Raw genomic sequence first — 13870 nt, forward strand, 5'->3', positions numbered from 1 at the left:
AAGCGCCATCTGTCGTCTGAATTGGAAATTGAGGCCAAAATGTCTTTCCGGACTCTAATCGGAAAACTCTTTTCTCCCAACTATTTGTTGGCCACAAATGCTGTTTCGGGAACTGTCTTTCTATTGGTCGGAGATGCCGTTCAACAGACTCTCGAAAGACGTGTTTTGAGAACAGCGAAAACCACTGATTTTGATAAACAAAGATTCGGTAGAAAACCATTTAATCCTAATATCATCCAATAATATGTGTCTCTTTAGTCGCCATGTCTTTCGGCGGACTTTATTTCGGAATTTTTGGCCATTTTTGGTATCTTTTTCTCGATCGACGTTTTCCGCCCGCAATTCGTCATTCATTGAGAAATAAACTTCTTTGTGAAGCCGCCGTCGGTCCGCCATTTGCTGCCACTCTCTTTTATCTGGTCGGAACCGTTGAGCAGAAGTCGCCGCGTCACGTGACTGACCAGTTGCGCAGTAGTCTTCCGTTGTTGTGTGCCGTGAGTCCAATAAAAGTCAATAAATTGATGATAATTAATGTGTAATTGTTAGGCGGATTGGTTGGTCTTCATTCCCGTCCAATTTCTCAATTTCCGATATTTTGCGCCGAAATTCCGTTTCGTTTTTGTTGCCGTTATTTCTCTTTTTTACGACACTTTTCTGTCTTTTATTTTACATCAATAAACTCGCGACAGATGTCGCCATTAGTTTCATTCAAACATTAATTCATTCAAAACAATGCTTTCATGTCTCGTAACGGGCGGTCATTCGGGTCTCGGACGCGCCGTTTGTCAACGTTTCGCTCGCGCCGGACATCGGGTTGTGTCTCTTGATCTGATGACTGAAGACAAAACCGAAGACAATGTCCAACACATCCGTGGCGATGTCCGCAACGAAGCGGACGTTCAGAAAGCGATTTCTCGATTACCGAAAATCGATTGTTTGGTTTCGTGTTCGGGAGTGGCCAACGCCTTCAAGATCTTTAACTTCGAGTCGAAAAGACCGCAAAGACTCGAAGATTTCAAAACTCTTTTGGAAATCAATGTTTTCGGAACTTTCAATGTCTTGAGACTCGTCGCCCACAAAATGGCTCAAAACCAAACGGATCCAAACGGACAAAGAGGTTCTATTATTCTGACATCTTCTATTCTGGCCACAGATGCTCACGAAGGTCAGACCGGAACTGCTGCTTCTTCAGCCGCTCTCAACTCGATGACTCTTCCGTTGGCACGTGATCTCAAAGACGTTGGAATTCGCGTCAACACAATAGCCGTCGGGTTTTTCGCGACGCCTTTAGTCGAAAGAAGCGAATCTCAAGAACTGTTGTCTTTCATTCGATTGGCGACTCCGTGTCCTTCAAGACTGGGAGATCCGGAAGAATTCGCTCATTTGGCCGAAAGATTGATCCGAAATCCGATGATAAACGGATCGATCATTCGATTGGACGGCGCGTGTCGTTGGCCTGAAAGGGGATAACAATTAAATACAATTAAATAGAATTCGATTTATTGTTTGTTTTTTCGTTCGATTTCTTCTCTCAAAACGTCTGCTTTTGATTTCCGTCTTTTCGGGTCAACGCCCACTTCCACTGCTTTCCTCCAATCAGATTCGCAATCAGAAAACGCGTGCAAAACACCAATTATTTCTCTTAAAGACAAACGAGTATTGGCACCACGTGACCACAACACGTTCTCCTTTATCGGCAAACGCGCGACCGAAATGTTGGGCGGGAAAAGCGCGCGAATGACATGAGATGGAACACGCGGTGCGAGAGCGGGAATCACGAGAGTCTGTGTTTTTGGAAGCGATTGGAGGACGCGATCGGCATTCGGTAGAATCAGAATTGCGTCGTTCGGGACGACGTCTTTCGTCAAATAATGATCGGAATTCTTCCAAAGCGCGAGAATTCTGTCAAAGATTTGTTTTTCGGGAATTCGAACACAAATATCAAAGGGTTGTCGAGAAATGCGATTCAAAGCCACCGCTTCTGCCATTTCTCGCACCAAAAGTCGTGTTTCTGTGACTTTCGGTTGAAATGAAAAATCAATGATTAGTTTTTGTCCGAAAAGAGTTGTCCATTGAAGACGTTTTTCAGACAATTTTCGAACAGAAGACCAACGAATCCGCGAAATCAAAGAATTCCTCCAAAGACCGTATTCAACGCCGTCTTCCGAAAACAACTTTAAATCCATTTCTTTCTCCACTTTTGGCGGCTTTTCTCCACTTTTTTCGTGTCGTTCTTCGCGTTGTCGTTCTCTTCGCGCAAAAATCAAAAACAATTTCTGTCTTTGAATCGCGTTTTCGGCGAAAAACAATTCTTTTAAGTCTTTTTCCGACAAATCTTTTGGAACCGATTCCCAACAAGAATAACGCAAAAACTCCATTTCTTTATATATTTCTTGCGTTTTATTCATGTCTTTGATCTCGTTTTGTCCGCCATTTGTAAACAATCGTCGGTTTTGTCTATTTTTGTGACAAAAATCGCGAAAAGAATTGAAAAATCGTTTCAATGAATGAAAAGACGTAAACATTGTTCGCGTCATTAATGACGTCACGAATGACATCACAAATGACAACAAAAGCCATGAATTCAATGACTTTTTTCTCTCTAAGACTTCTTCAGCGCCGACCCGGGATCTGGACAACAGCCAAGCGATCGGTTATCGGCACAAGTCATGCATCTCAACGGGACGACGAAGTGTTTGCATCCAAATTGATGGGAAGTGATGCGGGAATTGTGGTAAGAGTTGTCGTCGTCCAGACGTCGTCTCAATCATAGGTTTATTGTGTATTAATGTTTAGGTTTTGTCATTGAATCGTCCGAATGGCGCAAATTCATTGTCGCGAACGATGGCTTCAAAACTCAACGAAAGTCTGTATCAGTTGTCAAAAGACGAAGAACTTCGAGTATTGATAGTGCGATCGGTTGTCGCGGGAATCTTCTGTGCGGGCGCTGACCTCAAGGAAAGGGCGACAATGCATGAGAAAGACATTCCGCCGTTTGTGGCGAAACTGCGTTCGATTGCGAACGCGATTCACGACTTTCCGGTTCCGGTCATTGCGGCCATTGATGGGGCGGCCATTGGCGGCGGACTCGAGTACGCGTTGGCCGCCGATCTTCGGGTGGCCGCTTCGAATGCCAAATTGGGATTGGTCGAGACGAAACTGGCGGTTATTCCGGGAGCGGGTGGAACTCAACGATTGTCCAGATTAATTCCCATTCATTTAGCAAAAGAACTGATTTTCACGGGAAAAGTCATTGACGGACATTCGGCGGCCGCTATCGGTCTGGTCAACTATTCGGTCGAACAAAACGCCCAGGGAGATGCCGCCTACCGAAGAGCCGTCAAATTGGCCGAAGAAATGATATCCAACGGACCGATAGCTCTTCGCGCCGCAAAAGTGGCCATAAATAAAGGCATAGAAGTGGATCTGCATTCGGGACTGGCCATTGAAGCCTCCTGTCACTCCCTCTGCGTCCACACTAAGGACCGCCTCGAGGGTCTCGCCTCCTTCAAGGAGAAACGCGCCCCCAAATACCGCGGAGAATAATAAAGCTTAGAGCGCATGCTCACATTGCGTCCCTTTTGTATTTCGTCACTGAATCGCTTTGTCGCGCAAAAAGGGCCCAATTGTGTCCATTTGTGTCCATTTTGTCGTTGTTATGGCGAAAGCGCCGAATGAGCCGCTGGCCACTTATAAGTTGGTGGTTGTGGGCGACGGAGGCGTCGGGAAGTCGGCCTTGACGATTCAGTTTTTCCAGAAACTGTTTGTCACGGATTACGACCCGACTATTGAAGACTCTTATGTCCAACACGTGGACGTCGACGGCCAATGGTGTGTCTTGGATGTCTTGGACACGGCTGGCCAAGAAGAGTTCTCCGCAATGAGAGAACAGTATATGAGAAAAGGCGACGCTTTTCTTCTCGTTTATTCCGTTACAGACATTCAGTCTTTCGCTAATATCAGACATTTTTTTACTCAAATTCTTCGCGTTAAAGACAGAGATCAATATCCGATGCTTTTGGCCGCCAATAAAGTCGACCTTGTTCATCTGAGACAAGTCACGGAAGACATGGGACGCGATCTGGCCGCTCAACTCAAGGTTCGTCTCAAGTATTCATTTTGATAGTCATGACCTCATGATGACCTCTGACCCGTGACTTCAGGTCCCGTACATCGAGACGTCGGCCAAAGACCCGCCACTGAACGTTGATTCGGCGTTTCACGAAATCGTTCGAATCGTTCGGTAATTAATTCGGAATTAATTAAGAATTGAATCGAAATTAGAATTCGTTTCAGAAATCAACCGCAAGAAGGACTCAAACGACGCAAACATTGGTTTTCAAGAAGTCTCGGTTCTTCACGTCGTTCTCGTCGTCTTCGCCGTTGTCTTCTTCAATGACCACAATCCCGAATGTCCGCCATTCCGATGTCTCGTCCGGAATTCAAAGTCTATTTCCGGTTCTGAACTTGATTTCCGTCCGTTTTTGCGGCCAATTATTGACTATAACTGAATCGCCGAAAGGAAAGCCGTTTTTCGGCGGACAAAAGCGGTGTTTAGTGTTTGAGCTTAAGTTTTGTGTCAAAAAATGATTTTCGGTTTTCTCTTTTGACCGAAAAATCCTTTCTTTTAATCAATAATTTTGAATAAAGTTTTGGATAAAAGTCTAGAAAATGTTAAACAATTGGTTTGAATTACATATGAATTGAATTACATTTGAATTGAATTACATTTGAATTGAATTAATAATTATATTTCTGAACGACTGCTGCCGTCTGTCGGCGAATGCGAGCAGAGCTGAGCAGTGAAGGCGTCGTCACAGTTGAGGACAAAACGCGAGTCTTTGAAGACATTAAAAGACATTTTAATGAAGACTTTGAATCAAACCGATCGATGACTGACCGCTTTCGGGTCGTCTTCCCAGTTGACAACCCCTTCAATTGCACTGCCATTCGCCGTCATTGACACAGAAGACGCCAAAAGCAATGGAGCTGTGATTCGCGCGTCGCTGTTGTGGCCGAAGATGTCGCGCTCTTTCGCGGGTCTTTCGGGCACTTACAACGTGCGCGCGAATGAGTTGGCGCTCCAGAAGAATGTGCGGACGATTCGGTGTTTGGTTTACTTTTTGGACGAAACGCAACACGTCTTCGAAGTCGACGTAAATAAGAATTATTTCTTTAAATATTTCATTGTTTTCTGTGTTTTAGAGACGAGAAAAAGGAGAACTGCTTTTGGATCTCGTTTTCAGACATTTGGAACTCATTGAAAGAGATTACTTCGGACTTCAGTTTTCCGACGGATCCGACTGTCTTCGCCACCGATGGTTGGATCCGTCGAAACGCATTCGAAAGCAACTGAAAGCCGGAGCGCCGTATCTTCTGCACTTTCGGGTCAAATTCTATGTCTCGGATCCGTCGCGTCTTCTCGAGGAATACACGCGATACCACTTCTTCTTGCAAATACGTCGCGATCTGATGTCCGGAAGAGTTCGTCCGAACGGAAATCAATTGTCGATTTTGGCCTCTTTTGCCGCGCAATCGGAATTCGGAGATTTCAGTCCTGAAGAACACCGAAACGGATATACAGTTTCTCTTCGAATGACTTCTAATCCAAATCCGGATTTCGAAGAATCCGTTCGAGAATTACATCGAATGCATTTCGGACAAACGCCGGCCGACGCCGAACTCCATTTTCTAGAAGAAGCCCGAAATCTCGAGTTATATGGCGTCGAATTGCATCGAGCCAAAGACTCCGGAGGAAGGGATATTCAACTGGGCGTTTCGGGAAACGGACTTTCGGTTCTAATTAACGGACAATTAATTAATCGGTTTTTTTGGGCGAAAATCGTAAAGATTTCGTTCAAAAGAAGACATTTTTTCATTCAATTGAGAAGAGAAGGAATGGATTCGGAATTGGATTCCGTTCTCGGCTTTAATATCGGTTCTTACGCCTCCTGTAAAGCCCTCTGGAAGTGTTGTGTCGAACAACACACCTTTTTTCGGTTGCAAACTCCGAAACCACACACAAAAAAGTTCTTTTTCTTCCTCAGTCTCGGTTCGCGTTTCAGATATTCGGGAAAAACCGAATTTCAAACTCTCGAAGAAAACCGAAAACGTCTTTCCGCAAGATCTGATCGCGCTTTCGTACGCACGCGCACCTCGCGCTTCACCCGACAAACGGTGCCGACACCGCATGTCCACAACTTGGGTTTGTCTTCTTTGTCCAATGGGAAGCACGAGACCTTCACATCGCGCGTGTCTTCCGCTTCTCCGTCTCCGAAAAGCGCGTGGAAGTCTCAGCAGTCCATCACGTGAGTCCCGTTTTCCGTGATTCCCGCACTTATTCCGCACTAATTCTATTCCGCAGTCCTTCAGCCGCCGCTTACTCGCCGTCGCAAATCAAGTCTTTGCCGTTTATCGACGCCGAACACCGACTGTCGACTGCTCTGTCGGACGACTCTTCTCCCGTCCACGTCGTGTCCATTTCAATGCGTCCCGATTTTGACGGACGCTTCGGTTTCAACGTAAAAGGCGGACACGACCAGAACTGCCCCGTTCTCGTCTCTCGCGTTGCTCCCAACACTCCGGCCGATTCGGCGAATCCGCAACTCAGAGAAGGAGATCAAGTTCTTCAGATCAACGGTCAGGACGTCTCAGGTCTCGCTCACGAACGCATTGTTCAACTCATTCGGTCAACACGTGACCAGGGACCAGATGCACAACTCACTCTCGCCATTCGTCCAAACGGTAAATCCATTCATCCATTTATCCGTTCGCTAATCCCTTAATCCGCAGTTTACGCCCGAGAAGTGGCCGAAGAGCCCGCCTTTCAGTACATCCCGGCCGACGTTTCGCCGACCAGTCGACCGCCGAATTCGGCTCTGGACGAGTCAATGGCTCTTTTGGCCGAAGGACTGGACAGCGGATCTCTTGTCTTACAATTCGAAGTAATTTTCGATTTTTGAGAATTTCTTGAGAAATAATTTGTTTTTTTGAAAGCAATTGCACCGAAAAAAGTCCGGAGAATCGACTTCTTGCGCGCGACTCGGCGACAATCTGGCCAAGAACCGCTACCGAGACATATCTCCATGTGAGACAATTACTACGACTTGTTTTGAATAGTTTTTAACGCCTTTCCGCAGACGACTCGACGCGCGTCGTTCTGAACGACGGACTTTCCGGCGATTATATTAACGCGTCTTTCGTTTCGATGGAAATAAACGAAACGATTAATCGGTTTTCAAACAAACATTCAATAATTCATTAATTCTTATAACAAACTCTTCTTCAGATATATCGCAACTCAAGGACCGCTCAAAGAAACAACTGAAGACTTTTGGCAAATGATTTGGGAACAAAACAGTCCTCTTATTGTCATGGTTACACCGCTTGAGGAAAAAGGACGCAAAAAATGTCACAAATATTGGCCCGAACTCGACGACCAATTGACGGTCTTCGGACAACTCAAAGTCCGTCTAATTGGTCAGTCGGACGATCCGGCAATAGTCGAACGCACTTTCCTTCTCCAAGACTCCAAAGTAAGCCCTACTATCACTCTTATGACTTATGACTCACTCGTGATATATCTTAGGAAGAGCGCCAGGTGCGTCATCTGCAGTACTTGGCSTGGCCWGACCACGGAGTTCCGGAAAGAGATCACGATTTTCTAGAACTGATTCAATCGGTTCGTCGAACGCGACAACAGTTTCCTGTTTCTCCGTTTGTCGTCCATTGCAGGTCAATATCCGCCTAATTTCCGTCTAATCTAATGTCTAATCCAATGTCTAATCCAATGTCTAATCCAATGTCTAATCCAATGTCTAATCCAATGTCTAATCYAATGTCTAATCCAATGTCTAATCCAATGTCTAATCCAATGTCTAATCCAATGTCTAATCCAATGTCTAATCCAATGTCTAATCCAATGTCTAATCCAATGTCTAATCCAATGTCTAATCCAATGTCTAATCCAATGTCTAATCCAATGTCTAATCCAATGTCTAATCCAATGTCTAATCCAATAGCGCGGGAATCGGAAGAACGGGAGTTTTGATTCTAATGGAAACCGCCATGTGTCTAATCGAAGCCAATGAAGCGGTTTATCCGTTGGATTTGGTCAGCACGATGCGCGACCAACGTGCCATGCTGATCCAGACTTCGGCTCAATTCCGATTCGTCTGCGAATCAGTTCTCCGCGTATTTCGCGAGCGAATCGTCGATTTGTTTGTGAATTGAATTGAATTTTTGTAAAACTAGTCATTTTGTAATTAATCTCCGATTAAATCACTTTTCATTCGATTTGTTTCTCATTCGACGACGTCTTCGACGACCAGTTCTTCATTGCGTTTATCAATTGACTCGTCTGTCCCGACGGCGCTCCCTTCCCTCCGCCGCCGCGCACGAGTCGCAGAGCTTCGGCGACGTCTTCCTTGTCTGCTTTGTCTGCGCATGCCATCTGAAGAAGTCCTGCAATGGAACCCCTCTTTCCTTCCCAATGTTCTGCCGATCCGTCGATTCGTTGCAATGAATCGAAGGCTTTGGCGGCCACCAAGAAGTGTCCCATTTTGTAGCAATCGTTGGCCACAATCGTCAATAAGGACACCGAATCCGAAGATTCACATAATTTCCACGCATTTAATGGCTTTCCGTTCATTATATCTAAACTCAAAACCAATTAAAACACAAATCAATAGTAAATCAATTGAATATCAATTGAATATCAATTGAATACAGACAACAGCGCGCAATCCATTGAACCATCACTATATCGCTCGACACCCGAGACGACCGCACGGCTGCGAACGCGTCTTCGGCATCGCGGAACTGTCCGGTGGCGGCCTTTGCTTGAGCGAAGTTCAGATTAAAAGTGTCGTCGTTATAGAAATACGACTTAATTGACGACAAATACAGCAAAACGTCTTCGAATTGTTTCATCAAGAAGAAGCAAGACGCCATGCATTGTCGTCCAGATATTGTATCGCATTCTGAAGCTGATCCGCCCACCATTTGCAAATACTGTTGCGCTTCCTTCAGACTGTGTTTGGATCCGTCTCTTTGCGCGACTAAAGCGGAGACAACGCCTTTCAAGACATATTCGTTTGGATTGATTGGTTCGACATCTTTCATCAGAGTCTCAGCCGATCGCAAGTCGTCTACGGATTCAGTCTTTAGTTCTAAATCTTGTCTCAAATTCTAACCGTTTTTCAAGTGATAAATCACGAGATTGAGTTTGGCTTCCGGCAAAACATCCACTAAAGACGGCAATACTTGAAGAGCTCCGTCTCCGCCGCGAAACACAACCAGATTATGACGTAACAAGTCTTTGGCGAACTCGAAGTTGGGCGGCAAACGGTCGATGAGAGAAGTGAGTTCTTGCTGTGGAACAAACCGAGATTAAAAGGATTAAAGGATTAAAGGATTAAAGGATTACTTCCGCCGTTTTTCCGTTATAAAGTCGATACAAATTACAGGCCTTGAGATTGACGGCCAGAACTGAATCGGCGAATCTCTGGACATAAAGAGCGAGAACTTCCTGAGAGACGTCATAATAATCCAATTTATAATAACAAAGAGCGACGAAAACATTCAAAGCCAACAGTTCTCGCGATTCGCTTAACAATCGCTTATAGATGTCAATCGCCTCCTGATAGTGCGCGCCCACGAAATGCACCGCCGCTACACTCAACTGATCTTCCACCGAATCCGTCATCTGTTGCTCGAGAAGACCGACTTCGGCCTCTTTTGTCTTCAGACTTAAGTGAAGAAACAAACGCCGGACTAAAGCCGAACTGCGATCCGCTCTTTCGGCCGCTCTTTTGGCCTCTGAATACCGACCCAAGAAGAACAAACATACGGCCAAACTCGCCAAGTCGTTGTGTCGTTCGTATATCTCTTGAGCCGAACTGTAATGACCGGAATGGAAAAGAGCGAAAGCCGTCCACAACTCGTAATCGTTGTTCTCTTTTCCGATTCGTTTCAAATGCTTGAAAACAATTAAAACAATTAGAAAAACAATTAAAACAATTAAAACAATTAAAACAATTAAGAATTAAAACAATTAAAACAATTAAAACAATTAAAACAATTAAAACAATTAAAACAATTAAAACAATTAGAAAAACAATTAAAACAATTAAAAGAATTAGAAAAACAATTAAAAGAATTAAGAATTACCTGAAGAAGAGCAACGCTTCCAGAATAATCTCTTTTCAACAACAGATCCGATAATTCCGGCACTTGATTCACGGCTGAAGACTGACTCACCGTCGATGGCAATACGGCTTTTGCGCGGGACAACAACTATTGAGGACAAAATTCGGTAAAAGATTCGCAAAAATCGGAAATTCTTACCATTTTTTAGTCAAGAATCGTTTCTATGGAAACTTTTTCTCGAAATTGAAACAAAACAAAAACTTTATTTGAATTTAATTTGAATTTTTTTTGGCGCCAAAAACACGGTTTTGGCCACAAAGTCGAGATTTGCGCCGAAATGCGTGAGAAAGTCGGTTCCCAACACTACGACTGCCAGACCAAAGCCATTGGTCACCGAAAACGGGAAATTGAGAGAATGTTGGCCAAAACATAAGTCAAGGCAATGAATGCGTCCGACAAAAGTCGTTTTTCCGTTTAAACCGAAAACTCTTGTTTTGAACCGTGTGTCCACTAAATGACAGATTCCGACGCTTTTGGCCACAAAAACGTCTAGAAAACTGCAATCTGATCCCGAGTCCAACACTGCCTTCAGTTCTTTTCCATTGATTCGACACTTGATTGTCGAACGACAGAATAATCTCTTTTCGGTTCTGATTTCGAGCGCCAGAAGTTGTTTTTGACGCAAATCTTGGAGAAACTCGAGACAAGACTGCAAATCAAAAACTTTAGATTTCGGGAATTTGTCTCTAATTTTTACCATTTCTTTATCCAAACACTTGTTGTCAAAACGAAAGGCGAACCAGAAATTCGGAAAATTAATTTCAATCCATTTTTCCGCGAATTTGTCTAACATTTCAGCCATTTTTGAGAAACAATTGAAAAATTTTTGAAAAAATCTTTATTTTTTAGTCGAAAATAGTTTTTCAAAGATTTGTCAAAAACTTGAAAACAAAAGTCAAACACAATTACAATCTCTTTTGTAAATAAACTGATTTCACATTAAATTCATTTATTTATCAGTATTTTTGTCATAAATTGAGTCTTATTTGTAATGAATATTAAGTTTTTTATTACATAAATAAAAGTCAATTATTTTGACGTCGTTTCCAAACATTGAGAAACTCCTCCTTTAAATACACTATAAAAACACTTTTTTCTGTTTTTGCAAATTTTTGTTTTTAAAAATTGATTCAAATTTTGCTTTTATTTAAATTTTTGTCACTTTTTATTAATTAATTATTGATTTTTCAAACGGTTTCACAAATAGATTCATTAATTTTAATTTTATTCAATCGATTCAATCGTTAATTAAATCTTGAATTTTATTCAACAGAAGAATGGTTTTTGAGATTCTGAAGACATTATTATTTCTTAGCTTTTATTTTGCATTTTTTGCTTTTGATTTGTTTTCATTTCTTCGGAAAAACTTTAAGATTAATCAAAACTTTCTTACAATTGATTCAAAATTTTTKATTTTTCTCCAAAACTAATGAGAGGTTATTCACCTTTTTTTTCTGTTTTCGACAAATGTTTTCCAAATTGAACACAAGGTCTGTCTTTTAGGTGTTTTTCAGACTATTTAAATGCAAATTTCGTGAATAAAATCCAATCTTTTATTCAATATTCAAACAAAAGTCAAATAATTCAATGGAAAAGACATTTGTTTTGCTTTTGGTTTGTCTTTTGGTTTCAAAAAGCGGTAATTCTTTCAAAAACTTTAAAACAATTAATTAAAACTAATTTATAGTTCGGTCGGAAAGTCAAGTCAAACAAGTGTTGAATTCTGTGTTTGGAGTGGCGAACGGTCTTTGGTCTAATCTTCAGCCGGCCGTCGGGTCGGCGACCAATGGATTGGGAGCTGTGACTAATCTGAGTCAAGTCGTGACAAACACGACACAAAACGTAATGAACTCGAGTTCGGGAGTCGTCCAGAATGTGGTCGAGAGTACGGATTTGTTGACCAAACCGATTGTCAATACAATGAATGAAACCGTGAATGCTTTGAACGGAATTCCAATAAATAAAACACTTTTCTCTTAATTATTAATAAAATTATTCCCCATTTGTTGCCATTTATTCGCAAAACTCCTCCCAATTCTCACAGAAATCCATAAAAACTGCGTTTATTTGGAAATTGTTGTCAAAAATGTCTTCAGAAATCACTTCCAAAGCCGTCATTTTGGTCATTTGTCTGACGATTGGTAAAAGACTTTTGTTCTTTGATTGTTTTGATTCTTCGACTTTTTATTAGCCAAAAGTCAACCTCAACCTCAACAATGGGGACAAATGATTCACTCGTTTCAGTCAATCATGAATTCCGCGCAAGAAGTCATAGCAAACGGCGCCAAATCTGTCAACAGCGTTGTCAACAGCGTTTCGGGGAATGCCGTCGATACGGCCAATACTGCCGTCAATATGGCCTCCAGTTCTGTCAATTCGGGATCGGGAGTCGTCCAACAAGTGGCCGACGGCGCCGCACATACTCTCAACGGACCAATTGTCTCGACTCTCAACGAAACCATAAACCAGGCCTCAAATGTCCTCAATATAAACAACTCGAGAACAACTGATTTCAAGAAATAACTTTCAATTCTTTTATTAAAATAAAATTTTTTGATTTTCATTAAAACCTTTGAATATATTTAACAAATGTTTTAAACCTTTATTTGAATCTAATATTTATTGCAATAGTTTTTACTGAAAAACTATTTATTTATTTATTTATTGAATTAATTTCGAACTAAAATAAACACATTTTTATCTCTTTTAATGAATTGTTTTAATACTAAAAGTTATTTTAATAAATAATTGAATCAAACATTGAATAGATTTTATTTATTTGAGAAAAATGTAATAAATTTTTTGATAAATACATTCAAACGAAACTAAAATTTAAAACTTGTCTATAATTTGATTTAATTTATTAATTAGTGTTAAGACAAAAGTGAAATATTAACATAACTTGAAAACAATTTCAAACAAATATTCAAAATCTATAATTAATTGTGTTTTTAAACATTTTTATTAATTTTATTCGAATAATAGTCCAAATTATCTGAATATAAGTCGTATTTTAGATCAAAAATCTATTTTACTTTTAATTCATATAAAATTCAAATGAAATGTTTTAGTGTTTATTAAAACAAATTTGACTCCAATTTGACTCCAATTTTTGAAACAATTTTGAAAACAATTTATTAAAAAAAACCTGATTTAACACAAAATAGCAGTAAATGAAGTGATTTTGTTGAATGAGATCATTGATAATGAAATTGTTTATAATTTTCAAACAAATGCCAAAACATTTGTGCAGTTCTTTGACCGAAAAAACAAAACCCAAAACCACTCCCAAAACATTTGATTTTTATGTCAATAAAAGCTAAAATATTCGACTCTTTTCTAAAACTGATTCATAATTCCGTGAATTCCGTAGAAATGCAAAAACATTTCATTCTTTTGTCAATCATTTTCTTCGGTATTCATATTCTTTTAAAATAGGATTTATTACTAATTTTGTTGACATTAGTCTCAGGACTTCTCAGAGCCAGTGACAGTGATTCCAACGGATCCAGTGGTTCGCCGACAAATCCAAATCTTCTCGATTTCAACGGATGGTTTTCACAGTTGCAAAACATCCCCACTTTAATCACTAATATGGCGACCAGTCTTCTCGGCAAACCTAATGGACTCAACTCTAAGAACGACACAATTGGCAATCAAT

General features: G+C 41.2%; 7 protein-coding genes across 7 annotated transcripts; 5 read left to right on the plus strand and 2 right to left on the minus strand.

The window, feature by feature from the left end:
• The first annotated feature begins 39 nt into the window (after window positions 1-39).
• LOC128963561 (mpv17-like protein 2) lies at window positions 40-734 on the plus strand. The gene is made up of 3 exons (XM_054310076.1): window positions 40-208; window positions 259-494; window positions 547-734. Exons 1-3 carry the CDS (start codon window positions 40-42, stop codon window positions 676-678), a joined length of 537 nt encoding a protein of 178 aa, XP_054166051.1. The 3' UTR covers window positions 679-734.
• On the plus strand, window positions 683-1523 carry LOC128963464 (3-hydroxyacyl-CoA dehydrogenase type-2-like). The gene has a single exon (XM_054309971.1). The coding sequence runs from the start codon at window positions 733-735 to the stop codon at window positions 1468-1470; it is 738 nt and encodes a 245-aa protein (XP_054165946.1). The 5' UTR covers window positions 683-732; the 3' UTR covers window positions 1471-1523.
• Window positions 1524-2520: 997 nt separating this feature from the next.
• LOC128963460 (methylglutaconyl-CoA hydratase, mitochondrial-like) lies at window positions 2521-3551 on the plus strand. The gene is made up of 2 exons (XM_054309968.1): window positions 2521-2734; window positions 2797-3551. Exons 1-2 carry the CDS (start codon window positions 2540-2542, stop codon window positions 3544-3546), a joined length of 945 nt encoding a protein of 314 aa, XP_054165943.1. The 5' UTR covers window positions 2521-2539; the 3' UTR covers window positions 3547-3551.
• Window positions 3552-3650: 99 nt separating this feature from the next.
• On the plus strand, window positions 3651-4621 carry LOC128963465 (ras-related protein M-Ras-like). Its single transcript, XM_054309972.1, has 3 exons — window positions 3651-4099; window positions 4164-4243; window positions 4297-4621. The coding sequence occupies exons 1-3, from the start codon at window positions 3659-3661 to the stop codon at window positions 4397-4399; spliced, it is 624 nt and encodes a 207-aa protein (XP_054165947.1). The 5' UTR covers window positions 3651-3658; the 3' UTR covers window positions 4400-4621.
• Window positions 4622-4761: 140 nt separating this feature from the next.
• On the plus strand, window positions 4762-8288 carry LOC128963448 (tyrosine-protein phosphatase 1-like). Its single transcript, XM_054309955.1, has 9 exons — window positions 4762-5156; window positions 5206-6308; window positions 6365-6744; window positions 6793-6944; window positions 6997-7087; window positions 7140-7233; window positions 7289-7535; window positions 7589-7734; window positions 8022-8288. The coding sequence occupies exons 1-9, from the start codon at window positions 5022-5024 to the stop codon at window positions 8230-8232; spliced, it is 2559 nt and encodes an 852-aa protein (XP_054165930.1). The 5' UTR covers window positions 4762-5021; the 3' UTR covers window positions 8233-8288.
• LOC128963453 (intraflagellar transport protein 56-like) lies at window positions 8235-10385 on the minus strand. The gene is made up of 6 exons (XM_054309960.1): window positions 10348-10385; window positions 10171-10296; window positions 9428-9979; window positions 9195-9372; window positions 8733-9149; window positions 8235-8655 (listed from the first exon to the last, which is right to left on the minus strand). Exons 1-6 carry the CDS (start codon window positions 10348-10350, stop codon window positions 8288-8290), a joined length of 1644 nt encoding a protein of 547 aa, XP_054165935.1. The 5' UTR covers window positions 10351-10385; the 3' UTR covers window positions 8235-8287.
• Window positions 10371-11031, minus strand: LOC128963562 (uncharacterized). The gene is made up of 3 exons (XM_054310077.1): window positions 10907-11031; window positions 10454-10858; window positions 10371-10385 (listed from the first exon to the last, which is right to left on the minus strand). The coding sequence occupies exons 1-3, from the start codon at window positions 11009-11011 to the stop codon at window positions 10371-10373; spliced, it is 525 nt and encodes a 174-aa protein (XP_054166052.1). The 5' UTR covers window positions 11012-11031.
• Between the last annotated feature and the right edge of the window lie 2839 nt (window positions 11032-13870).

This window comes from Oppia nitens, unplaced genomic scaffold, assembly GCF_028296485.1.
Source record: "Oppia nitens isolate AA-2021 unplaced genomic scaffold, nextdenovo-longstitch-racon4-pilon3 scaffold7_pilon_pilon_pilon, whole genome shotgun sequence".
NCBI lineage: Eukaryota > Metazoa > Arthropoda > Arachnida > Sarcoptiformes > Oppiidae > Oppia > Oppia nitens.

What these genes read in the sequence shown, in the direction of transcription:
- LOC128963460 (XM_054309968.1), top strand. Translation starts at nt 2,540, where the DNA reads ATGACGTCACGAATGACATCACAAATGACAACAAAAGCCATGAATTCA. An exon ending in GAAGTGATGCGGGAATTGTG is followed by an intron (nt 2,735 to 2,796) that starts GTAAGAGTTGTC and finishes ATTAATGTTTAG; the next exon opens with GTTTTGTCATTGAATCGTCC.
- LOC128963465 (XM_054309972.1), top strand. Translation starts at nt 3,659, where the DNA reads ATGGCGAAAGCGCCGAATGAGCCGCTGGCCACTTATAAGTTGGTGGTT. An exon ending in ATCTGGCCGCTCAACTCAAG is followed by an intron (nt 4,100 to 4,163) that starts GTTCGTCTCAAG and finishes CCGTGACTTCAG; the next exon opens with GTCCCGTACATCGAGACGTC. An exon ending in GAAATCGTTCGAATCGTTCG is followed by an intron (nt 4,244 to 4,296) that starts GTAATTAATTCG and finishes AATTCGTTTCAG; the next exon opens with AAATCAACCGCAAGAAGGAC.
- LOC128963464 (XM_054309971.1), top strand. Translation starts at nt 733, where the DNA reads ATGCTTTCATGTCTCGTAACGGGCGGTCATTCGGGTCTCGGACGCGCC.
- LOC128963561 (XM_054310076.1), top strand. Translation starts at nt 40, where the DNA reads ATGTCTTTCCGGACTCTAATCGGAAAACTCTTTTCTCCCAACTATTTG. An exon ending in TTTTGATAAACAAAGATTCG is followed by an intron (nt 209 to 258) that starts GTAGAAAACCAT and finishes GTGTCTCTTTAG; the next exon opens with TCGCCATGTCTTTCGGCGGA. An exon ending in GTCTTCCGTTGTTGTGTGCC is followed by an intron (nt 495 to 546) that starts GTGAGTCCAATA and finishes TGTAATTGTTAG; the next exon opens with GCGGATTGGTTGGTCTTCAT.
- LOC128963453 (XM_054309960.1), bottom strand. An exon ending in ATAACGGAAAAACGGCGGAA is followed by an intron (nt 9,373 to 9,427) that starts GTAATCCTTTAA and finishes TTTGTTCCACAG; the next exon opens with CAAGAACTCACTTCTCTCAT. An exon ending in TCAATGGATTGCGCGCTGTT is followed by an intron (nt 8,656 to 8,732) that starts GTCTGTATTCAA and finishes TTTTGAGTTTAG; the next exon opens with ATATAATGAACGGAAAGCCA.
- LOC128963562 (XM_054310077.1), bottom strand. Translation starts at nt 11,011, where the DNA reads ATGGCTGAAATGTTAGACAAATTCGCGGAAAAATGGATTGAAATTAAT. An exon ending in AGTGTTTGGATAAAGAAATG is followed by an intron (nt 10,859 to 10,906) that starts GTAAAAATTAGA and finishes TTTGATTTGCAG; the next exon opens with TCTTGTCTCGAGTTTCTCCA.